Source organism: Paroedura picta, chromosome 9 (genome assembly GCF_049243985.1).
Source record: "Paroedura picta isolate Pp20150507F chromosome 9, Ppicta_v3.0, whole genome shotgun sequence".
Taxonomy (NCBI): domain Eukaryota; kingdom Metazoa; phylum Chordata; class Lepidosauria; order Squamata; family Gekkonidae; genus Paroedura; species Paroedura picta.
The window spans coordinates 22973712-22998527 of record NC_135377.1 but is presented as its reverse complement, the minus strand read 5'-3'; the positions used below and the strand labels follow the sequence as shown (position 1 = coordinate 22998527).

The following is a 24816-nucleotide window of genomic DNA, read 5'->3' as shown; positions in this document are numbered from 1 at the left end:
GAACTAAGTTCCATGAGTTGTCCAGTCTGACCACTTGACTTTTAGATCATATTCAATCTACTAGAGGGGGCATTGTTCTTTTTCTGTAAAAATAAATTGAGGATCATACTGGGAGATGGCATACAAAGAAATTTCCCACAAAAAATACTCAGAGGACCATACATGGTCACATCTTCTCACCCTACCATTCAGGGTTGTTGTGAAGATAAAATGGAAGAGATAAGAATAGTGAAAGCTCTCATCCAAGACAGATGCATGAACACAGAGCCTTCATCTCGCCCATATTATATGCAGAAGCTCAGACATTCGTTACTTGACTAATAAAACTGCTGTGAGAGCCAAACTTGAATTTCCTGGCTAATTCTTGGACATTTTCACACATACAGCTTAAAGTGGTTCTTGCTTCAACTTGTTATTGATTTTGAAAGAACATTTTGTATTTTTTTTAATGCTCATTGGCATCACAAAGGCCTCTCTTCTGTTTTCTCTTCTACAGTAACAATGATTAAACATTCTTGTAAACAGCAGCAGCAGAAGAAGAAGAGTTGGTTCTTATATGCCGCTTTTCCCTACCCGAAGGAGGCTCAAAGCGGCTTACAGTCGCCTTCCCATTCCTCTCAGGTGAGACACCAAGCCTGAACTGAGCCTGCATATTAAATTGTTCAGCACCACAAGGTGGTACTAGCTTGAGTTATTCCAGCCTTCAGTCTACAAGAATCTAAACTGCTTACAGGAAGATTTCATTTATTTTAAACATTTTATGCCACTTTTCTAGCCACCTTAGGGTGCCCAATGCGACAAAGAATAAAAGTATCAAAATAAGAATAAAACAATCAAAATGTGAGTCTTCAGTCAAGGAAACCACTAGCTAAGTCCCTCTACTTGGTATGATATGAGAAGAGAGCCAGGGTGGCTCAGAGCTCTGAATCCACCCGAGACCCCAACAGGAAGAGTTCCCAATCACGGAGGAATGTACTCTGCTAGTTCACTTTTAAGAAGTTTCCTTTCTCTGTAACTGCAAACAACCAAGAGAAAAGGGGCTGCAGAGCTGAGAGCATATATATATGTTTCTGATCCCAAAGAGCATAATGGGAATTCTGTTATTGGCAACCAGCAGTGCCTATTAAACTTTGGAATGCTCTACTGGTATTTCCACAGCTGGAGAATTCTCCCCCCTCCGTTGCCTTGGAGTTTAGTAATAAAAAATATGGCCTCCTGTTCTGTGTACCCCTATTTTCTATTGAGGCTTACCTGGTTTAACTGGTTTCCGTGTTTGTCTCCAGATTGCTACTCTTAGGGCAATTTCCCCCTTCAACTCAGAAGTGCCACACTCCATCTTACTCTCTGTCTCAGCTACAGATGAAGTTAAGAACCTGTTTCACCTCTTTCCTATCAAGTATATTAATTTCTAAATAAACCTTTATCTATTCTTTAATCAGGTTGTGCACCATTAATATGTTACTCTGCCAGCAGAGGTTATGGGCCCAGATTAAGCACATCTCTGATTAAAGGACAAACGATCCCCAGAGGCTCCTGGCACGAGCAGGCATGAATAAAGGAACAAAGATGATAACCTCCTGTGGTGCACAGAATGGGTGCTTGATAGATAGGCTCATAGAGAACATTTATCTAGTTTGGAGAGAACAAATGAAGCGTTACCTGGCAGAGCTGGCATCCCTTTGTGCTGCATGCACAATTTAGATTGGGGTCTTGCAGCAAACTTTAAAGAACAACAAATAATTTTAAAATGGCATCAGTGACCACAGTTTTCACCCTGTCCTTTGCATTTTTGCCCACAGTATGCATTAAAAAAGAATGAGTGCATTTCCTTCATTTAACCATGCACATTATAAATGTAATGTAAACCGCCCTGAACCCCCGGGGAGGGCGGTATATAAATAAATAAATAAATAAATAAATAAATAAATAAATAAATAAATAAATAAATAAATAAATAAATAAATAAATAAATAAATAAATAAATCATAGAATCATAGAATCATAGAATCATAGAGTTGGAAGGGGCCATACAGGCCATCTAGTCCAACCCCCTGCTCAACGCAGGACTAGCCCTAAGCATCCTAAAGCATCCAAGAAAAGTGTGTATCCAACCTTTGCTTGAAGACTTCCAGTGAGGGGGAGCTCACCACCTCCTTAGGCAGCCTATTCCACTGCTGAACTACTCTGACTGAGAAAAACTTTTTCCTGATATCTAGCCTATATCGTTGTACTTGAAGTTTAAACCCATTACTGCGTGTCCTTTCCTCTGCAGCCAGCAGAAACAGCATCCTGCCCTCCTCCAAGTGACAACCTTTCAAATACTTAAAGAGGGCTATCATGTCCCCTCTCAACCTCCTTTTCTCCAGGCTGAACATTCCCAAGTCCCTCAACCTATCTTCATAGGGCTTGGTCCCTTGGCCCCAGATCATCTTCGTCGCTCTCCTCTGTACCCTTTCAATTTTATCGATGTCCTTCTTGAAGTGAGGCCTCCAGAACTGCACACAGTACTCCAGGTGTGGTCTGACCAGTGCCGTATACAATGGGACTATGACATCTTGTGATTTTGATGTGATGCCTCTGTTGATAAAGCCCAAAATGGCATTTGCCTTTTTTACCGCTGCATCACACTGCCTGCTCATGTTTAGTTTACAATCCACAAGTACCCCAAGGTCTCGTTCACACACAGTGCTACCTAGAAGCGTATCCCCCATCCAGTAGGCATGCTTTTCATTTTTCTGACCCAGATGCAGAACTTTACACTTATCTTTATTAAATTGCATCTTGTTCTCATTTGCCCATTTTTCCATTGTGTTCAGATCTCGTTGAACTCTGTCTCTATCTTCCGGAGTATTTGCCAGTCCTCCCAATTTGGTGTCATCTGCAAACTTGATGAGTAGTCCCTCCACCCCCTCATCTAGATCATTAATAAATATGTTAAAAAGTACCGGGCCGAGCACCGAACCCTGAGGTACCCCGCTACTCACCTCTCTCCAGTCTGATGAAACACCATTGACAACAACTCTTTGAGTGCGGTTCTCTAACCAATTCCCTATCCACCTAACGATCTGAAAATCCAGATTGCAGTCCTTCAACTTATCCATCAGAACATCATGGGGAACCTTGTCAAAAGCTTTACTAAAATCCAAGTAAATGACATCAACCAAATTTCCCCGATCCAGCAAACCTGTTACTTGGTCAAAAAAGGAAACTAGGTTGGTCTGGCAGGACCTGTTGGAGACAAATCCATGCTGACTTCCTTGGATCACCAAATTGTCCTCCAGATGTTTGCAGATCGCTCCCTTTAATATCTGCTCCATTATCTTCCCCACAACAGAGGTCAGACTCACTGGTCTGTAGTTTCCCGGGTCATCCTTCCTGCCTTTTTTGAAGATCGGAATAACGTTTGCTCTTTTCCAGTCCTCCGGGACATCTCCAGTCCTTAAAGAGGTTCCGAAGATGATGGACAAGGGCTGTGCAAGTTCTCTGGAAAGTTCTTTGAGTACTCTCGGGTGCATTTCATCTGGACCAGGGGATTTGAACTCATCCAGTGCAGCTAAATGCCTCTCGACCACCTCTCTATCCATGTTAACCTGCCACCCAGACACTATCCTTTGGCTACAGCCATCTCTAGATGTGCCTAAAAACTTAGACCTGTGGGAAAAAACAGATGTAAAATAGGCACTAAGCCTGTCTGCTTTCTCTGCATCTTTCGTTAGAGTTTGTCCATCCGCACCCAACAGCGGGCCTATTGCCTCCTTTACTTTACGTTTGCTCCTCACGTAACTGAAAAATCTTTTCTTGTTACAATGGGCTTCCCTGGCCAATCTTAGCTCACTCTCAGCTTTGGCCTTTCTGATGATTGATCTACAGTGCCTAGTAACCTGTAGGTACTCTTCTTTAGAGCTCTGTCCTTCCCTCCATTTCCTGAACATTTTCCTTTTCTTTCTTAGTTCCTCTTGAAGTTCTCTGTTCATCCAAATAGGCTTCTTAGAGCTCCTGCAGTGTTTTCGTATTTCTGGAATAGTCATTGATTGAGCATGCAATAGCTCTTGTCTGAGTAGCGTCCACCCTTCACATGCTCCCTTCCCTTCCAGCATTCTCGTCCATGGTATGACACTCATCATGTCTCTGAGTTAATATGACAGAGGGTTCCCAGCTGGCAACTGGTGGGAGCTTTTGAGGAGTGGGAATATCTGCAACATCACTTCCCATGCGAATCCAAAAGTTAGGGCAACCAACTCCAGATGAAACAATTCCTGAAGATTTGGGGGTGGAGCCCAGGGAGGGGGAGGCTTGAGCAGGGGAGGCAACGCAGTGGGGTCTAATGCCATAGATTCCACCCTTCAAGGCAGCCTTTTTTGCAAAAGGAAATGATCTCTTAGTCTGAAGGTCATTTATAATTCTCGAAAGCCAGTCTTTAGACCTGCAAGATTTGTGTTTACTTTCTTTCTTCAGATGTAGCCCCATCTCCCCAAGGAAAGGCAACTTAAATGTAATTCAGAAATCCAAAGGCATAAAGGACTCAAAGGCTATATTGTGAATAAAAGTCACATATGTGCTTATTGACAATTGGAATGCTGAATGCAGAAGACAGGTTGAATGGGGAAAGGCCGACAAAGTGGGTGCAACTGATTCACCCTGGTCCTTGCTTCCAACATTTGCTAAGCCACTGTAAGGCTGCCAAAAGCTGATGAAGCAGTTTGATATGCATATGGAGAGAGCTGAACTGGACTGCTCTTTGGAATGTGCTTATAATTGCTTCACAAATTACTGACTGGGCATATATCCATTCAGTTCACATTCTTATCAGGAATTTCAAGAAACTCCAAACAGCCGACATTCAGTATCTCTTTATGGTAGCATCTATTCAGGTGGGTAGCCATGCTGAGCTGAAGCAGTAAAACAAAGTTTGGGTCCAGTGGTACCTTTAAAACCAACAAAAAAAGATCAAGGTGTAAGCTTTCTTATGCACAGTACCACTCCTCGAACACAGTTGACTGGAAATTACAAGTCCAGACATATAGGCAGAGCATGAGACATAAATAAGCACACAACATATATTCAACATATTCAAGGGCCTTACAGGAATAACAAGCTAAGTTCAAAAGGTTATCATTTATTTGGGTTCAGCCCTGGAATGGAAAAACATAATGAAGGAAATAAATATGACAGGATTGAAGACTAATGGGCAGATGCATCCCCAATTGTGGGACTCCTGAGAGTAGTTTACTGAGACCCTGTAACTACAGTCCATCTGTCTCCCCGTAAGCACAGAGAGATCCCCACAAGTGACTGGCTGTGCAGATATACGTCCCTTGTCTTCAGACCAGAGAATTAAATTCCAATCTAAATTACATCACATTCTACTATTTATTAAGTTAACATTATAATTGTGAGCCCTCACCCCCCGAAAACAAAATGTCCCGCCTTTTCACCCTACCCCGGATTTCACGGTTGGTTGGTTGGCTGGCATACTGAAACAATCACATGTAGCCCGCTCTCCTAATATGAGGTGTACCAACATCACAGCTGAAAAGGGCTTATGAGGCACTACAGCAGCTATCTCAGACTTGGCAGGCATCAGCATGCTCCTAGCACCTGCTTCTTTCTTGAATTTTGGCAATAAAGTCTAACACATCTTCAGTGAAACATGAAAGAATCTGATTCAGGTCTCTGTCTCCCTAATTAAAATTGCAATGTGCTGAACTCATCCTGGGAAAGTGTGCGGTCGCTATGCCCTACCGTCTTGGCTGGTGGCAGTCCTTATGGCTCTAAACATGGAATTCTCTTCCTGTTGTTGTCCAATTAGCAAACCCTCCCCTTTAGAAAATAAAACCTAACTCCATCTCTTCTACAAAGTGAACAACTGATCTTGGCTTTCCTCTTTGTGTTTCAGAAGAGTGCAAGACACACCATCGCCTTGTACCAGCATATGGAAATAGCCACTTCCAACCCAGACAGACACTTGGATAGGAACTGCCAAACATCTCATGATTGGTTCCAACCCATGGTAGACATTTTGTAATTGGCCTCAGGTCACACAACAGCCAATTTGTGCTTATTCCTTTCCTACTGTGGCAGCCATTTTGGGGTGGCATCCTTTTATCTCAGAATGCCAAAATCTCACAATGGCTAGACAAGGTTGAACTGTGCTGCCCCGTGGGACAGCTGCCAAAAACATGCCATCTCTGGATTTATTTGGTCTAGCATTTCTAGCAGGAAATGAAGGTATTAACTGAAAATTGTAGAGGCATATTCATCCCAGTGCTTCATCCCAGTGCTCTGGTGTGTCACAGCCTAGCCATGTGAGAATTACTACTACAGAAAATTATCTGTGTCACCCCATCCCCCCATATCTTCTGGGAATGCTCCCAAATAGAAATAATTTTCTGTCCATCCATAAAAAAGTAATCTGCACATGCAAAATCTCAAGATACCCCAGGTTTTTGGTCTGCAATTGCTTTTGCTGTCATTTCAAATTTGTTCTATGAAACCCAGTGTTGTTGTTTAAAAAAAATATTCTAAAGCTTCTTTGTTCAAAACAGATAAATTAATAGTGATCTTTAATCAAGACATTGGGCACTGTTGGGATATGAACACTTAGTAACAACAAAAAAGGAATACTTTCCTTTACATGCATACTTTAAAATATACATTCTGATTGGTTGAATATTATGTATTCATCATTTTCTAATCAAGACACGGGCTGAAAGCCACCATTTGCCTTGCTTACAGTTTTAGGAATGGAAATGATTTACAATTATAATTAAAAGTAAAATTAAGGCTATACTTTTGAGCTAATTCGAGTTCTTGAAGGAAAGAACTATTAAGGTCAGTAGATTAAATGCAGTATTTCAAGAGATGGCAAGCAAATCAAATACCATCTGGAGTTGGGATTGTAGACTGAAAACTCCTGGGTCCTATTCCTGTGCAAATTTAGGAAAAAGTAGAATAATCTGTCTAATTCTGATTTCTGCTTCTCCCACCCAAGTATTTTATTAATTTCTTTTAATTCACCCTATTCACAGGGACCAGGAATAAAAATATTACAGAATCACTTAAAAGAAATCATAAATCATAACAAATGTGATATTATTAAAATATAAATGATGCCGGAGTTTAAACTACCTGCAGTATTCTTACCCCGATGGACAGAAAATTAGTCCAAATAGGAAGACTTTGCAGTATTTCAGCAAAGTGTTTGAGTTCCCCTTGTGCAGCTTTACAAAGGGAAAGTGTTCCATTAATGAAGAGCAGGGATTCCCAACTAGGGGTCCATGGACCCCTGGGAGTCTTGCAGCAGTACTGAAGTGGTCCCCAACCACTGGGCCATGGCTCCCTCTCCCCGCCCCTCCCCCCAGCGAGAAATTCGCCAGGCCGCGAGGAAATCGGCCGCCAAAGCAGCCAATTAGCTTGTGGCCCAGCAAGCTTCTTTCTGTGGGAGGGGGGGGAGAGAGAAGCGTGGCCACTGGCACGCCGGCGGTGCAAATGCGCATGCTGTCAGGATCAGTCCCCTGTTCTCTGCCATGTTTGTGCCAAGCTGACCAGAGAGACTCCATCTTTGTGTGTGTGTACTTTCTAGTGCTTTTCTCATGTAACCATTTGTGCTTATGACTCTGTAGCATTCCTTTGAACCTCTATCTTCCCTTTGAAGCCCCTGAGCATTTCACACTGCATGTTCCCCCCTGCTGTGATACTTTGTTGCAAGTACCCCTGTAAACATCTTATCTACAACTTGAGGCATCGAGAAGACCAAGGACACGGCAACAGAGACACTTTGGCAGGAAGCCCAGACTGGCACCTGGTAGGAGGGTGTCACCCCTCCCCTGGGAACGGAGCTGGCTTAGGCAGGAGAATTGTATTGATAACTGCCTGCTTTCCCAATATCGAACAGTCTTGACTTCAGATGTTTGAGTATTCAGATCTACTTCCAATTAAAGCTTTCTTTCTATAGAAGCCTTGTTGTGAGTTTTGTCTACCTCTGACACATGTGCGGCAAGTCTGCGCATGCGTATTTGCACCCGGTGGGGATGCAAATGCTCATGCACAGCAGTTTTGCGCATGCGCACATGCACGGAACTGCCGTGCGTGCACATTTGCGGCCCCACCAGGAGCGCATGCTCATTTGCGGCCCCACTGGGCACAAACGTGCATGCGCGGCCCTGCCATGCATGTGTGTTTGCGCGGTGACTGCCACTAATGCGCAGCTCCTGGATCGCCCTCCCCTCACCACCGGTCCGCAACCCCAAAAAGGTTGTGGACCGCTGCCCTGCACGGTCTGGGACCCACATATCTGAGGGACCACCTGTCGTCCGATGTCCACTACAGTGTTTTGCACTCTGCAGGTACCAACTTGTTGGTTGTTCCTGGCCCCAGAGAAGCTTGCTTGGCTTTGACCAGGGTCAGGGCCTTTTCAGTCCTGGTCCCTTCCTGGTGGAAAGAGGTGACTGTTGCATGGATCACTGTGGCCAAGTGTTCAGAGGACAGATAGGGCGCTAGTAGCCGACCTGGCGGAGAGGGAAAATTAGATGGAATTAATTCTCCATCACATTTTCGTGCATGCACACGAAAGCTCACACCCTGAAAAAACCTTTGTTGGCCTTAAAGGTCCCTTTGGACTCAACTTTGGTTCTACATTTCCCTGAGTAACCCTTGCCTATCTTGCAGGGCTGATTCGTCTGAGCCGGTCAGGCCCACAGAAACCCCCAATACCATCTCCCCGTGCACAAGTCGGGAGTGCCATAAAGGCAGCGCTGGGGGCATTCTGGTTTTAACCGTTTATGCGTGTTTTTTTACTGCTGTAACCCACCGCAAGACGGTCTTCCAACAGCTGCGGGTAAGAAATCCAAATAATAAATATATATATAAAAAATAGGCCCCCTTTCCAGCCCTCCTCGCGCCGGACGACCCCCGCCAATGGAGCGCGAGCACAGGGGGGGAGGGGGGGGGGCAAGCGCGCCGCCCGGGATCGAGGGAAGGCCGGGAGGGTGGCGCTCGGATTCCATGGCAACCCGCCGGCCGCAGAACGCGCGCGCCTAGGCCCGACCCCCGTCGTCCTCGCCGTCGCCATGTTGATGCTGGGCCGCGCGGTGGATGCCAGGTAACGGCCGCCGCCGCAGGACGAAAGGACCGAAAGGCGCCCGCTTCAGAGTCCCCTGAGGGGAGGAGGGAGGGGCCGCGCCTGGGACGCGGAGGCGGAGGCGGCGGCGGCGGGGAGGGGGACGCCTTTCTGGGCACCGCTTGCCCCAGTTGGATGTGCCCCGGGAGGACTGGGAGGGGGGCGGGAGGGGTGCCAAGCGGCCTGCCCGGGAGCGCGGCCCCGCCGCGTGGGCTCCGGGGCGGAGGGGGCGCTCTGCGCGTGCTCCGGCCCCTTTTCCTGAGCGTGACGGAGTCCGGCCAAGGCCCCGCTGAGCCCAGTTGCAGCTTGGAGGGAATCTGGGCCCCCTTCCCCCAGGTCCTCAAGGGGAGGCGGAGGGTGGGAAGTTGTTGTGCTCTGCACTGCCCGGCCCCATTCATCTCGTGGTAGTCGGGGGGACGCTCATTCCTTCCCCTTGTCGCGGGAGTCGGTATGTCATCTCTGTCTCTCGCTCCTAAGTTCGTGGGTCCTCATACACGGCGGCTGGACACATACCTAACGTGGATGCTTTAGGCCAGGGGTAGTCAAACTGCGGCCCTCCAGATGTCCACGGACTACAATTCCCACGAGCCCCTGCCAGCGAATGCTGGCAGGGGCTTGTGGGAATTGTAGTCCGTGGACATCTGGAGGGCCGCAGTTTGACTACCCCTGCTTTAGGCAGATCCTGCACTGAGTCGGGGCTGTATGACCCCTTCCAGCTCTATGTGTCTATTTTTGTTTTAGATACTACACGGGCACCTGTAGGGCTGCTAACTCTGGGTCAGGAAATTCCAGGATATTTATTTTTATTGATTAGATTTTTAGCCCGCCACTCTCCGGAGACTTTGGGGTGGAGCTTGGGGAAGGCAGGACATACCCTGCTTTTCACTGCCTAAAGTGGCTTACAGTTGCCTTCCCTTTCCTGTCCCCACAACAAACGCCCTATGAGGTAGGTGAGGCCAAGAGAGCTCAGACAGGACTGCTTGGTCAGAACAGAACCATCGGGACTGTGAGGAGTCCAAGGTCACCCAGCTGGCTGTGTGTGGAAGGGCAGGGAATCAAACCCAGCTGGCCAGACTAGAAACCGCTGCTCTCAGCCACTACACTTTTGTAGTTAAGAGTCTGCCCTCGAAAGTAGTCATTTTATTCAGGGGAACTGATCTTTTTAGCCTGAAGATCATTTTGTAAATCTTTAGGCCCAACCAACTCAGATCACTATCATTTTTGTAAATGTACAGGCCTCCATTATTTATCTTTAGTTTTATAATTATAAACTTGGAAAGAGTGCATGTGTGTGTTGAATCCTCCGCATACACAAAGGCAGTTTTAGAAGGAAATCCCATGGGTTTCAGGAGTACTTCTGCTATTCATGATTATAAATCTCAGAGATTTGCTGCTGAATAATTCAGCACCCTTTTTATAGAGGGGTTATCTTGCAAGGCTAAACAACAAAACTTAAAAGTTCAAGACCTTCTAAAATTGATGTTCCAAGGTTTGCGCCCCCTGGATGTGGAGGTCTTTAGTTCCCTTAGCTATTTAGGTTCTGGGTGCAGGGATGGAAAAGGCATTTCTGCTACTTGTAGCACTGAATATATGCCACCTTGCTGACCTCCAAAGTGAAGACACAGAGCTGCTGTAGGTGGTAATCTACATGTGAGGGAATCTTCAAATATGCAGAAATCCATCACTTGCCTATGGGTGACCATTAGGGGTGGCCAAACAGTGGCTCTCCAAATGTCCATGGACTACAATGTGCTGGCAGGGGCACCTGGAAAGCCACCATTTGGCCACCCCTGCCATATATTGTGCGCAAATGCAGTGGCATCTGCCAAGCATGTGAATCTATATGTAGGTCCCTGTGAAGTTATGTTGGAATCAGTCACCAGCCCTGTATTTGATGTGTATGCTTCAGAAAGCACTTTAGAGTCAAACTGGTTTATTAATGCATATGTGTTTTGTAAAGTAGATGTACATTGTGGATGAAAGTGAAGATTGATATAGGAATTGAAGTCACCAGAAAAGATAGCCCTCAGTAGTTTCCGTGCTATTTATTTAAGGCTAAATCCTGTTGAACGTAGGCTTAAGAAACTAAGAGCCTTGCTGGATCATACCAGTGGTCGATCTAGTCCAGCATCCTCGCCAGCCAGTTACCGCAGAGGGCCAACAACAGGCATAGAGGCAAAACCACCTTCTGAGTGAAAATGCAAGCTGTATCCAACCCATATTTCTCCTGGAGCTCCTTGGAAAAAGTGAAAGACAGACATTAATTGATAACAGCAAGAACTAGGTTGGACCCCTCCTGCCCATCCATTCTGCTTGAAGAGCCTCTTCCCTCTAGGAAACGTGCGAAGCACCGCTGCTAGTGGAACAAATCCACAAGATCTAAAAAAAAAATATTTAGATTTCATTTAGGAAAATGACATTCTTAGAGTCATGCTACATTATTTTCTGCTTTGAACTTCTGCAATAATTTAAAACTAAATTGTATTCCTCCCTTTGCTTTAAATTGAACAATAATTTCATAGCATTACCATAGCATTTCATAGTATTACCAACATTGTTTAAGTCTATGGTTGTTGTCAACCTAGTCAGACTTTATTGCATTACCTTCTCTCTCTCTCTCTCTCTCTCTCTCTCTCTCTCTCTCTCTCTCTCTCTCTAGGGACAATCAGACTAGACAAATTCGGGATGCTGTGACAAATGTGGAAAAGCATTTTGGGGAACTGTGCCAAATATTTGCAGCATATGTGCGAAAAACAGCCAGACTGCGAGACAAAGCTGATCTCCTAGTGAATGAGATACATGCTTATGCTGCGACAGAAACACCTAATTTAAAACTTGGGTTAAAAAATTTTGCAACTGAATTTTCCAAACTTCAGGATTATCGCCAGGCTGAGGTATAAAATTTAGCTTGTACACTTTATGCTTTAATACTGGTATTTTAAAACACAGGCCATCTTTATGATAAGCACACATTATTATTAGCTTTATCCATTTAAGATAGCTGCCAAATCCATTTTGAATAAAAATAAATGCTGTGGGCTTGGCAAATGCACTTTTTCTGGCAAATCTCTGTGGGGTGTTTACAATCTTCACAAACTGGGAAAGTGAGGGCAAGATTTGATCTAGGTGGGCAGTATCCAGTACAGGCTCAAAAACAGGCCTCTTTGCAGTTTGGTGTCTACACTGATACCACTGTCCATTTCTTTCCTTGTATTGCTTCTCCCTTTCCCCACCTGCCTGATCTATCAGTATATCTGTTCTTGCTCTTGTAGTTTCTGCAGGACTGAGGCTAGAAGGAAGAAGAAACTTGGCCTTATACTTCTCTGGTTTGTGCCCTGCAACACTGAGTGCATGTGCAAGCTGTTTTTTTTTTTTTCTAACAAAAGGAAGAGTGTGCAGGATTATCATTTTTGGACTAACTTAGATACAAACACTGCTTGTCAAAAGCCAGTGACAAATTTCAAGCCAGACATGAGGGTCTAGGCAAAGTTCCCAGTGATCATGAGGAAGAACTAAAGCTAGATCCCAGTATTTCTTCTATGACTCCTTTCTAGCATTATTTTTCTCAAGCCTATATTTACTGAGCACTTAGTATATTATAGTGCTAATAAAGAATAGAAGAGACCTTGCTGTAATAGCTCATAAGGTCCTACAGCTAAGACACAAAATGAAGACAGGATAGGAAAGAAACCAGGAATAACTATGTGCAAACATAAAATGCTGTGTAAATGAAGCAATGCAATGGCCAGTGCAAGAGACAGTTCTGAGAGGGGTTGGGCCGTATTGTGATTGGTCCTAGTCTAGGCCAATGAAGGGAATCATTGTTTTGCTTCCATCTAAGATAGCTGCTGTAGTCATGTTTTCACACATCAGCCAAATCACCATGCCTTTCCCTTTTTCTGCCTTCATTTTCTGCCACTCTTCATTTGTCTCCAGCAAGTCCAGTCTTTGAAAACATATGAAATATTAATGAGCTCTTCTGGTTAACTGAGCTGTTAGTTGATGGAAGCCAATTTTACTTGGGGGAGGGAGCTGATTGCAAACTTGAGTTTATTGATCCGAGTGTATTACTGAAACAGAACAAGGAAATATTAAATATTTCCATTTTATAAAAATTTTGTTAACTGAACTGTATCCATACTTTCTTTGGAGTCTCAGAAATGCAGTTATGCTGGAGTTTTGGTGATATGTCAATTGTATTTCCTTTTAGTCTATTAGTTAAGGCAAATGACTAACTATTTTAAGGCCAGTGAAGTGCATATCCTACGCTGACCTGGATAGACCAGGATAGCTTGAACTCTGAAGCTAAGCGGGGCCAGCTTTGGGTAGTAGGCGACCTCCAAGGAATACAAGTCATGGCAAACCGCCTCTGGATATCATTTGCCTTGAAAACCCCATGAGGTCACCATAAACCAGCTGTGACTTGCTGGCAAAAAAAGTGCAGATTAAATTTGCACAATAGTTTATAATCGGGATATCCTTACTACACAATTTGAGGTGGTTCTCTTTTTTGTATTTTTGAACAGCATTCAAGTCTGTGAAACATGGTTTAAAATTTGTAGCCAAAATATACAGTTGAGTTTATTCTTCATTGCTTTTCTTTATAGGTGGAAAGATTGGAAGCTAAAGTGGTTGAACCCCTGAAATGTTATGGGACCATCGTAAAACTTAAAAGAGTAGGTGGTGAACTTTTGTTTTATATTCTTGAGGTATTTCCTTTCCTGGAAGCAAGAATGAGCAATTTTCTGATTAAAGGAAGCAGCATTTCAATAATGAAATCTTACTATCTTCAAATAATGATTTCATTTTGCCATTTTCTGACGCAGAATACTTTGTTTCCATTGCCCATTGTGTCCTTCTGGACTGGTTGGCAGAGATGAGGACGGGAAACACTATATTCCAATTGTTCTGCATCTGTCTTGCAAACTAATGTCAGAAGATTGAGCTGGGGCTTGAGCCCATGACATTTTTTAAAATCCATGATGTAGCCATCATGGAATGAGGAATCAAGGCAAGATTGCACTCTCCGTGAAGGAGCAGATTAACAATTTGATAATGTTCTTATATTTGGATATGCATGTAGAGACACAGATTGCGTCTGTGGCATGTAGTAAACAGCTGCAGCCCTTGTTTGAAAGGCAGACATCGGGCATGGCTATCTGTGCTCTGATCATATCCAGGATAGATTACTGTAATGTGTTGTCAAGAGGCTTCAAGTTGGTACAACATGTGACATCCAGATTGCTCACCAGCTTAGCAGGAACCCATCTTGTCACCTGAACTGAATAACCCAGGCAAGTCCGATCTCGGAAGAGAAGCAGGGTCAGCCCTGGCTAGCACTTGGAAGGGCGACCTTCAAGGAATACCAGGGCGATCGCACCGGGACAGACCTTGGCAAACCTAGCTGCCAGACGATGTTAGGATTTCCTGACTAAATAACAAACGTGCAATACGCTAAATAAATAATGCCTATCTTGCTAATGTCAAAGGAATCTGCTCTGGCTGCTGTTTGTTTCCAGAGATAACTTGAGAATTCATGTCATTACCTTTAAATTCCTAAGTGGCATTGCACCAAAATACCTAAAGCAGGTATCTGGCTTTCTTTTTTTTCTTTTTTCTTTTCTTTTTTGTCACAAGAAACAGGATTTTCTGAATTGCAGTACTCCAGTTATCAATTGCTAAGCCTTGTGAGTTTTGGGAGTCAGATAAAACTTATTTGTTGTATTAGTCTTATTGGTCTTTGTTCCACTTTTTCCTTCTTTAGTTGGCAGGATTTAAAAAAAAATCTGACATGATGTGACATACCTAATTTCTCTTTTTAAGGCTATCCAGCATTTAAAAATATTAATGGTACTGCTGTTTTTAAAACAGCATTAAAGAAATTTCAAACTCCAGCCTTGTTCTAATTTTTTTTTGTAGTGATAATTTTTATGTTTATTTTTTTTTTTCATTGTCCTGTCTTCTTTCAACTCCTTGTAAGCTTCCCTAAGAACATACTTGGTTGAGAAGTACATAAAATAAGTCAATAAGTACTTTGTGAAATCAAGAATAGTAACGACCCTGGATATTCTGAAATGAATCTGGTTTCTTAACTCAGAGCAAAATTCTTTTTTGGGGAAAGTTTAAAATGCCGTGCTTAAATAATAAACAGGTTTTAATTTGACTCAGAAAAACTGGTCAGTTTGATTAGAATTACTAATTGAATGCTTATACAGATAAGCTGGACAAAGTAAGATGAGCTATGGTATCTTTTTTTTTTCCTCTCTGTGAGTTAAACTATTTTGGACTTTAATTTACACTGTTCTGTTCAGAAACTGCAGTTTTATATTCTGGGGTTGAGATAAAATTAAAATCGGACTGAAGTTTGCTACTAGCATTTCATAAAATTCAGGGAAAGTACATTTCATGATTCATAAACTGATCTTGAGCAGATCTTAACATAATCCAAACAATGCTTAAAATTGTATGAATATTCATAAAAGTGGCTTGGCCATGCTTATGATTTATCATGGAATTCAAATGAGCAGGAAACTGTTTCAGTTTCTTAAACTAAATATAAATATAATTACAGGAGGATCTCAAAGCAACTTTAACAGCAAAGAACCGAGAAGCCAAACAGTTATCTCAGCTGGAAAGGACCCGTCAACGTAATCCATCAGATCGACACATTATTGTATCCTTTCTAACCTTGACGACAAGAAGTAATTAATTTACACTTCTGGAGTGAATAGATATTCTTACTAAGTAAGAATGCTACACGGTCACAAAGCAGAATGAATTAAAGTGGTCTTCTATTAAGAAAAGACTGTTGGGAAAAACACTGACTTCTTTTGCTTCCTAGTTATACTGGCTTTTGTAATGCATGTGAATGCATAATATAGCAGGCAGTCAGAGGCTTGGATCCAGTGATGAACATACAGAAATGTGAATAGCTGTGGTGCCAGGATTGCCAGGTCCGTACTGGCAACTGGTGGGGAAGCAGGGGACTTACAGATAACAGCAGGAAGGCCCATTCAATGTACAGCAATGTGTCTGCATCATTGCCTAGATCAGTGATCCCCAACCCCCGGTCCGGAGACTGGGGCCGGTCCGTAGATCAGTCAGTACCGGGCTGCGGTTCCTCCATCTTCCCAACCGCTGCCTCGGGGGCTACCCTGCCACTCTGCCACCGGCTCACCTTTGGTGCTCTCCAGCAGCTGTCATGGCTGGGGCTTCTTGACGTGGCACTGCGCAGATGCTGCTGGCAGCGCCCCCCCAGCAGGCGGTGGGAAGTCAGGGGCGCCGGTGAGAAAGCAAGCAGAGCAGGGGCTCAGGCGGCCGCAGCAACGTCCCTCAGCAAAAGACTACCCCCCCCCCCTGGGCCTCAGTAAAATTGTCAAGTGTTGACCGGTCCCCAGTTATAAAAAGGTTGGGGACCACTAGCCTAGATGACCCAGTAGTTACATCATCATGTCAGGGTTACACTCTGGTATTTGGGGAAAACTCCAGTAAATTTGGCTTCTACCATAGAGTTTTTGCCTAAGTACCAGAGTGTTGTCCTGACTTCTGAGTCAGGGAACAGTGATGTAGTCACATCACTACACATTGGATGGATCTCTCTTTTTCGGGGTAAGTTCCTCCCTGCTCGCCAGCTGATCAGCAGGACGGGGCCTGTCACTGGGAAACAGGGTGGTGACCCTACTCAGTGCAGTTGAACTTTCAGAAAATCTTATACGCTACCTATTGCTTTATAGTGGCCAGAAATTAGTTGCACAAGATTTTGATTTAGTGAAAATAATTACTGCCTGCAGTCAATTTCCTACGTTTCTGATTATGAAAGAGTGAAGGCAAACAGATATATTTGTGCTGGATCTAATCCAGAAAGGTTCTGCCATCTTCTTCCCTGCTGAAAAAGGGAGGGATTCTCTTTAGTCACAAAAAGGATCAGGGTTACCAAAAGGACGGGATCATGGCACCTGAGCAAATACCGTGTGGGATAGGGACTGTCGTAGGGAGGGGAGTTAGGTGGCATTGCGTGAAGAACCTGCCTGGATTCAAACCATTGAGTTGCTGAAAGAGAGATGTAATATGTATCTAATATGTCCAAAGAGGTTTTGTATTTTCTGTAACTTAAAAATATTTTCCTTCACTGCCAACATCAGTCACAGGTTAGTCTTTTATCTGAGATGAAATATCAAAATATTCTAATTATAATTATGCTTAGATTTTTTTGAATTGCACATTTGTGAATACTGGACAGAAATTGAGATGCCATGGATTCTTTTCATCTAAATTAATCTAATCCACTGCTGCAATAAAGTGAACAGACACCAGATGTCATCAGTTGCAATCTTATTCAGCTGCTTTCTGCTGTGATGAGGCTTGAAAAAGCTGGAACTATTTTATGCATAAGCATTTAATAGTCAGTTTTTTGGCTTTTCCCCCTTTGAAAATGAGCTTATTGCTTTGGAATTGCTCTTGAGAGAATGTTACTTCCTTTCTTGTATAGTAGTGTGTTGAAATACCTTCAGGACCCCTTTTGTATTTACTGCTGCAATCTCTGGTTTAGATTACTTCAGTCTTCTTGCTTTTTGTCTTCCATACCTCCCATCTAAAATTTTTATCTCCATTTATCATAGTCACATGTATCATCTCTGCGGTGTCTCGTAAGTCATTTATTTTTTAATCAGCTCATGCCTCCTGGTCCCAAAGATAGCCTCACACCCAAATGCCACTTCTTCCACCAGCATTCCTTGACCTTCTGCTGCATGGTGTATTTGGTGCCAGGCATCCTTTTCTTACTTCGATTTCCTTTATGCTTCTTCTGTGCCTGGACCAACCTCATTTTCCATAAACCCAATTCCTACCCCCCAGCCCTGTTCCCAAGACTATCATAATTTCAGATACACTAAATTGTCTGCTGCCACTTACTTGTTTACCTTTCCCAGTGTTGCTGCTATGTGTTCCCTTTATGAATCCCCAAATTCATCCATTCTCTGATTTAAGATAACTTGACACAGATATACATTATTTGAACATGTGATCACATTTTATACTCAGGGCAAAAGTTTTCCCCTTCTGTTGCTTAATGTGGAATTAAGCATATGGATCCAAGAGATAACAGCTTTTCTGAATTTATCTGGAATAAACATGTATGATCTCTTATTTGTGTCCTTTATAGATGATAATCTGCTATGCAGGAACCTTGCATTTGTATATACATTCACTTCCAGATCGTTCTGCTAGAAACACAAATTTATAGTAATTTTAAACTAGCAATAGAGTTTATTATTGCAGCTGTAGCTTTGTGTTTCAGAGCTTGGAATTGTAGACATTAAAAACTGATACTCGGAAGCTTTTGGTCAAAATCCTACAACTGTACTCGTGTAGTCCCTGAGCAGCCTCAGAGGCTCTAGATTGCACAGCATATTAAAATATCTCACACAATTATAAACTCTTATTGTTATTTTAAGGCTGAAAGTGAATTACAGAGAGCTTCACTGGATGCTACTAGAACAAGTCGACTGTTGGAGGAAACCATTGACAACTTTGAAAAACAAAAAATAAAAGACATAAAGGTAACTATACAGTGTAATGTAAACTAATAACCTTGCAAGGGCTTGGAAAATGAGTTATTTTTACCATGGGGAAAATAATTTTCCCCAGTTGACAGGGAAATAGGAAAAATGAAACAAGTCAACTTGTATCCAATTTCCAAAGTGAAAAAAATAGTGTGGGGAGGCAGTGGAATTGGGGACTTTTAGAATTTCAGGATGCCAAACATCCCTCCACAGCAAGGCTCTGCATCCCTTTACAATTAAATATTGAATAACTTAGCTTTGCTTGCTGCCAAATACAGGGCACTATAATAATTAGAATCAGACCATGACATAAAATCCACTGGTGCAAATTGTTCAGTCTCATTTTTAATTATTACTATTAATGGAGGCTTTAGACCAGATTAAATTATGCAGGAGTCCTCAGCTTCCGTCCTCCCCCTTCGCAATGGAAACCTGGAATTTTGGTGCATATCTTGAAAGACACAGCATGTTGTTCTGTTCAATCAAAAGATTGTGTAGTTTATGGCATTAGTATAATCAACAAGCACATTTACTACACAACTTGGTGTAGTGGCTAGGAGCACCAATTTCTAATCTGGTGAGTCAGGTTTGATTCCCCGCTCTCCCACATGTAGCCAGTTGGGTAATGTTGGGCTGACCAAGCAGTAATATCAGGGCTTTCTCACAGGGTATCACAGGGGAGAGGAAAGGGAAGGTGATTGTAAGACGTTTTGACCCATTTTGCACGGGCCGGAACACCCGAGCTGGCAGCGACAGGGCTTGGGAGAAAATCCCCAATTATACTCAATGTCGCCACCATCCCAGGCACTGCTGAGCCCAGGCCCTTGGAAGACCCGCGTTAAGGGAATGCAGATTATTCCACGTTCCTGGGTCTCCCCCAACCTATGGCGCCCCTGCAGGGATGCGTCTTACCCCTGCCAACTCCGCAGAGCTGACGGGTGTCCCACCTCCACCATGGTGCGAGAGCAGCATGCTGCTCCCCACCATCATGCATTGGGGGGCCCATGTCCCTGATCCCTTCCCCCCCCTCTGCCGCCGCCACTGCCTCAAAGCACTTCCAGAGCTTCCGGCCCCGCATTCCACTTCATTTCCACTTCAGTTCTAGTTACCTTTCACTAGAAAAATAAGGGCTCAAACACCTACTGCACAAGGGATGCTATTTAAAAGATTCATTCTTCTGTCATCCAAGGTTACAGTTAATGAGGCTAATACTTTTATACACGGTGATGATACCCCCAGTTATTTTTTTTTCTGGCTTTAGATCATTTGGGGGGGGGGGATTGGCTTGCAAGGATTTAATGTTTTTATCTATGTTTTTAGAACATATTTTCAGAATTTATAGCAATCGAAATGTTATTCCATGGGAAAGCCTTGGAGATTTACACCGCAGCCCACCAAGCTATACAAAACATTGATGAGAATGAAGACTTAGAGGTAAGAGCCTAGCTGAATCTCCTATATAGAGCAACATTCTTAACAGGAAAAGTACAATAACCCCAATGTAGATATTGCTACACAAATTCATGTAATATTTTATTCCAAGTGGGGGAAGAGTTTCCCTGATGTAAACCTAGTTCTTACAATGTTGACATAAAATTAACTGAAATTATTTGAAAGTATAGCCCAACAGTGGCTTAGATCCAAACATTGCCCTTCCCCTGCTGTTGTGAGAACAGAGCCGAACATTTACACGAGAAGGCAGACAAGTACATTCTCACTAGTCAGAAAGATGTGCTGCATCTCACGTCATTTGACTGTCAGACTGTACTTGTTAACTTTTAAGCAGACTCTAGGGATATCATACTTGTTTAGAGACTTTTCTGTGGAGATCTGTTCACAAAAGTACAGTATTAGTATGGCTTGAAAATAACCGCAGAGGTACAAGTGAAAAAAAATTATTGTGAAAGGCAGAACAGTGTTTAAATCTTAATGTACGCAAAGATGGTGAATTTGGGGACAGGATCCAACAACACATTATCTGTGGGGAACATCTCGATCTACCGTGCAAGGCTGTTGTGTGGGTGGTGCCCCCACCAGCCAAGCTGCTTGCCCTGCTATGACCCCTGTGAAAGGGTCATTCAACCCCAAAGGGATCCTGACCCCCAAGTTGAGAACCACTGGTTTATCTCTTCAGCAGTGGAAGCCAGATATTCTGGCTGAACCTGGTCACATTTTTGCACCAAAATCTGTGGGCTCCTGGTTTACGAATATTAGAGAAGGTGCAGTGGTGAGCTTCTCATTTAATCTAGTCCCTGTTGGCAATCAGGGATTATTCCTGGCCAGTCAAGCAGCATTGTATTGATGTTTTTAAAAATGATGTGTGTTACATAAGTCAAATTATATCTAAGAACACCACTCTGTGTTGCAGCTTGAGCAGTAGTCTAGTTATTTGAAGTGGAGCTTTTAGACTGTGTTCCTCAGAATTATTAGGGATTCTTTTTCCTGCAATGGACCCAGTTGTTGGGGCGTATCATAATTTATTTTTGTGTTTCTTAGTAAATTTAGTAACAAATTTCCCTTTAAAAAAACACCATTCTCTTCCATTACCCGTAATAATAATTGTTTATAATATGCGGCCGTAGGCAAATGTATCCTAGATCACATTTATGAAAGCGCCCCAGGCGTGTCCTGTGTCCCATATGAGCTGAACGTAGGCTGTAGACTCTAGAGTAGGGGTAGTCAATCCGTGGTCCTCCAGATGTCCATGGACTACAATTCCCATGAGCTCCAGCCAGCAAAAGGACCACAGGTTGACTACCCCTGCTCTAGAGCCTTCCCCTGAATCCTGTCCAATATGCTACTATGGTCGGTTTCAAAAACAATTTGAAAAGGGTTGTTGAGGCAAGATGTTTGAAGGCTCTTATCTAATCTACAGCATTAATATAATTTATTGTTAAACAGGTGTTTCGGAGCTCTCTCTATCCCCCAGAGCATCAATCTCGTTTGGATATTGTACGTGCAAATTCAAAATCTCTTCTCCAGAGAACTGGTTCGTCCAAATCTTGCCCTGGAATAGTTCAGGTATGATAGAAATATTGGCTTGCCTTATCCCAAAGGATTCCTCCATCCCAATTTGGGCCCTAATGCAGAATTTGAGGGGACTCCATAGGCTGCACCAAGTCAGGGAATTTGGGAGAAATCTCTATACGCCTCATTTCACACACAGCACTTCGAATCCAAGTCAATAATTTAAAGCAAGATTTTTTTTTAATTTAAAGGCTATAATTTTTTCTTCCATGTTCTTACATTAAGAGGTACAGCAATTCTTTTATTACCTATCTCTAATGTATATCCATATTGTACAAATACACTATCTGTTGTTCAATCAGTAGTAATAGTTTAGGGTTGATATCTTTCAATTTTACCCATTGTTTCCCAAGAAGGGGGAGATGGCTTCAAAGTTTCTGAAAAATTTACATTCGTACATGTCCAATATGTTTACTGGACACTCCTCCTTAGTTTTTGTATTTGTATTTCACCTAGCCAGATGTTCTGGCTATAATTCAGATTTCTTACTCTGGATCCATTATGACTTGAGCCAAATTTATAGGACTTTTCAAAGTGGAATAGTTTTTGTATTTACTGGTAGACATAATTTTAAGCAAAACCAGGAAAGTTGTGGAAGTAAAACAGAATGTGGTATCTGGTATGTAGTGTCCCTTTAAACTGTGGGTAAGAAAAGTTTTTATCCATACAAAATGCCCTTCAAAAGTGAAGGTGAAGCCAGTAAGCAGATCACTAAAGAGCATATGTAAAAATAACAGTTGCAAATTTGGAAGTGTATAAAATACATACCAAGAAAGTGTGTTCAGATGACACTTGTGACTGATTTTAAAATCTGTATTCAGGTAAGACATTCTCTCCCACATAGGAATTAATTTTTTTCAAAAATTTTGAAACTATGGTTGGGGGGAAGTATTTTCTTTTTGTGGAAAATTGATTTACAATTCTTACTGTCCTATCAGAAGTTAAATGCCTTAGTTTTCTACAAGCAAAATTGCGAATATCCCTACTACTTGAGAGAAACTGAAAACAGATACTTCCTTAGTATGCTACCTTAGTACATGTACTGTAATTTTTGCCATCTGAAAAGTAGAAGAGGTAGGAGTTAAACAGAAAACACAAGCTTTGTGGTATGAATAACATAATACAGGTTATTTGGTTAGAATAATAATAATACACAGCTATATGTAGTTTAAGTTAGATGCTGCCTTCTGTGGGCTACTGGTTAGGGAGAGATGAATTTTCAACAAACCTTCCAAGAATTTCCTGAGATTTTGGTTTCTGCCCCACCTCCTTCTAAACTTTGTTTCCCTACATGTGAGGGGTGGGATTATGTGCACAGTAGTTGGAGGGAGAGATAAAAAGGTCAACCACATGGAAAGAGACAGGCCGCATTGAAACTGAAGCAATGCTCCTGTCATGAAGAATTAGGTATCCTTCCAGGTGCAGATATGCATTTTGTATTTAAGAGCTATATCTGTGTACACTGCCCACGTTTCTTTGTTTTTTCCTCAGTACTCCCAACTTTTGAATTTTTCTGTTGGGAAAATTGAAAAAAGACCTTTAAAAATGTGTTTTTCTAAAAATCCTCCTCCCCACCCTGAGCATCATAGCTATTCCAACACAGACTTATGCAATATAGTTTTTCACTCCTGTACTATTCAGAGCACAGCCATTTCAATGGACCAAGTTACTGTCATTCTCAAATTGTAAAAAGCAGGTTTCTGTATCTGCTTATAAAAGGACATTCTACCCTCAAAGCTATTTGCATTTTCTTTATCAGTTATCAGAAGCAAGAATAAAACTAATATTCTCACACAACAGAACATGTTAACTACCAGAGTCCACATATCTACTGTATAGTGGTACAACATCCAACAGCAAAGCACCAATGCGAACGTACCTTATTTGACAATGTTTTTTTTATTTCTGTTCTTAAAGAACATATTGTAAAAATATTTTTCTCCAAGATTCAGTTACAAAATAAATCTAACCTATTATTTTCTGGGGTAGCAGATTTCCAGGAATCAATTTAAAAAGGAAGAAGAGGAAGATGAAGATGATGAAGAGGAGGAAGAAGAGGAGGAATTTGAAACTACAAAGGACGAAAGATAGCTTTGGTGACTGGAGAACTTTTTTTCGAATTGAAGTACTTGTGTTGATACTTCACATTAAGACTTTGAGACTATCCATTAAAATTATGATAAATAATAAGTAACCTTTGAGTTCAATTAACATAACCTCCTAACAAGCAGTTCTCTAATTCAGGGGTAGTCAACCTGTGGTCCTCCAGATGTTCATGGACTACAATTCCCATTTGCTGGCAGGGGCTCATAGGAATTGTAGTCCATGAACATCTGGAGGACCACAGGTTGACTGCCCCTGCTCTAGTTGGTTGAATTGTACTCAACCACGGACCCTAATAAAAGCTGTATCTTCAGTCTTATAACCTCTACAAGTGGATCATGGAAGCCAGTGAAAATGTGTATATCCACAATAGTTCTCAACATTTGTATCTTATGTCCCATCACTCACTCTTTTAGAGTACCTGGGTCCCATAGTGATAGAAACAAAACACCCACTTATTTCTGACACAAATGCATATGCTTATAAGGATTTTGTTATTACTACTGAACTAAGTTTGAATCCATTGGCTAACAAAGTTTTATTCAATGTATAAGCTTTTGTGTTCATGCATCCTTTCCTCCCCCCCCCCCCCCCCCAGCCAAGCCCTCTCACCCCAAGGCAGGCTTAGAATGGTACTTTTTGTGTGTGGAATTCTCACTCCAGAGTGGGCATCCATATATGTTCAGAGCTCACGTACTCACTTTTGCCATCAGGGAACTGTTTCCACACATGAAGATATAGCTGGGGACCCCTGTGGAGTATAGAGTCCAATATCTCAAACACCTCAATGTACATTCTCATCAACTATAACTGGAACAGGCTTATCCATCGGGGGACGCCATTCATCTGGATCCAGAGACTTCTTCAACAGGTTACAATGAAACATAGAATTAACATCTGTAAAGTTTTTGGTAACTAAGGCCCAGTGTATTGATACCCCATTTTCTTACATGGTTGTTGACACGTTAAAGCGGTGGTCCCCAACCACCGGGCCGCGAAGGCCCCGGC

The 24816-nt window shown here is 42.6% G+C and overlaps 1 protein-coding gene across 2 annotated transcripts; it reads left to right on the top strand.

Moving 5' to 3' along the window:
* Positions 1-8948: 8948 nt before the first annotated feature.
* On the top strand, positions 8949-23895 carry CIBAR1 (CBY1 interacting BAR domain containing 1). 2 transcript variants are annotated; one of them, XM_077351919.1, is made up of 8 exons: positions 8949-9100; positions 11778-12012; positions 13726-13794; positions 15690-15791; positions 18571-18675; positions 19999-20112; positions 21580-21699; positions 23698-23895. In XM_077351919.1, exons 1-8 carry the CDS (start codon positions 9069-9071, stop codon positions 23794-23796), a joined length of 876 nt encoding a protein of 291 aa, XP_077208034.1. In that variant the 5' UTR covers positions 8949-9068; the 3' UTR covers positions 23797-23895. The 2 variants fall into 2 exon arrangements, with proteins under 2 accessions (XP_077208034.1, XP_077208033.1); XM_077351918.1 differs by having other exon boundaries at positions 23695-23895.
* The last annotated feature ends 921 nt before the right edge of the window (positions 23896-24816 follow it).

Bases quoted from the DNA above. Each gene is read 5' to 3' on its own strand.
- CIBAR1 (XM_077351918.1), top strand. From the start codon at position 9,069: ATGTTGATGCTGGGCCGCGCGGTGGATGCCAG. The intron at 18,676-19,998 runs GTAACTATACAG...CTATGTTTTTAG, and splicing joins AAAAAATAAAAGACATAAAG to AACATATTTTCAGAATTTAT. The intron at 21,700-23,694 runs GTATGATAGAAA...TTTCTGGGGTAG, and splicing joins CTTGCCCTGGAATAGTTCAG to CAGATTTCCAGGAATCAATT.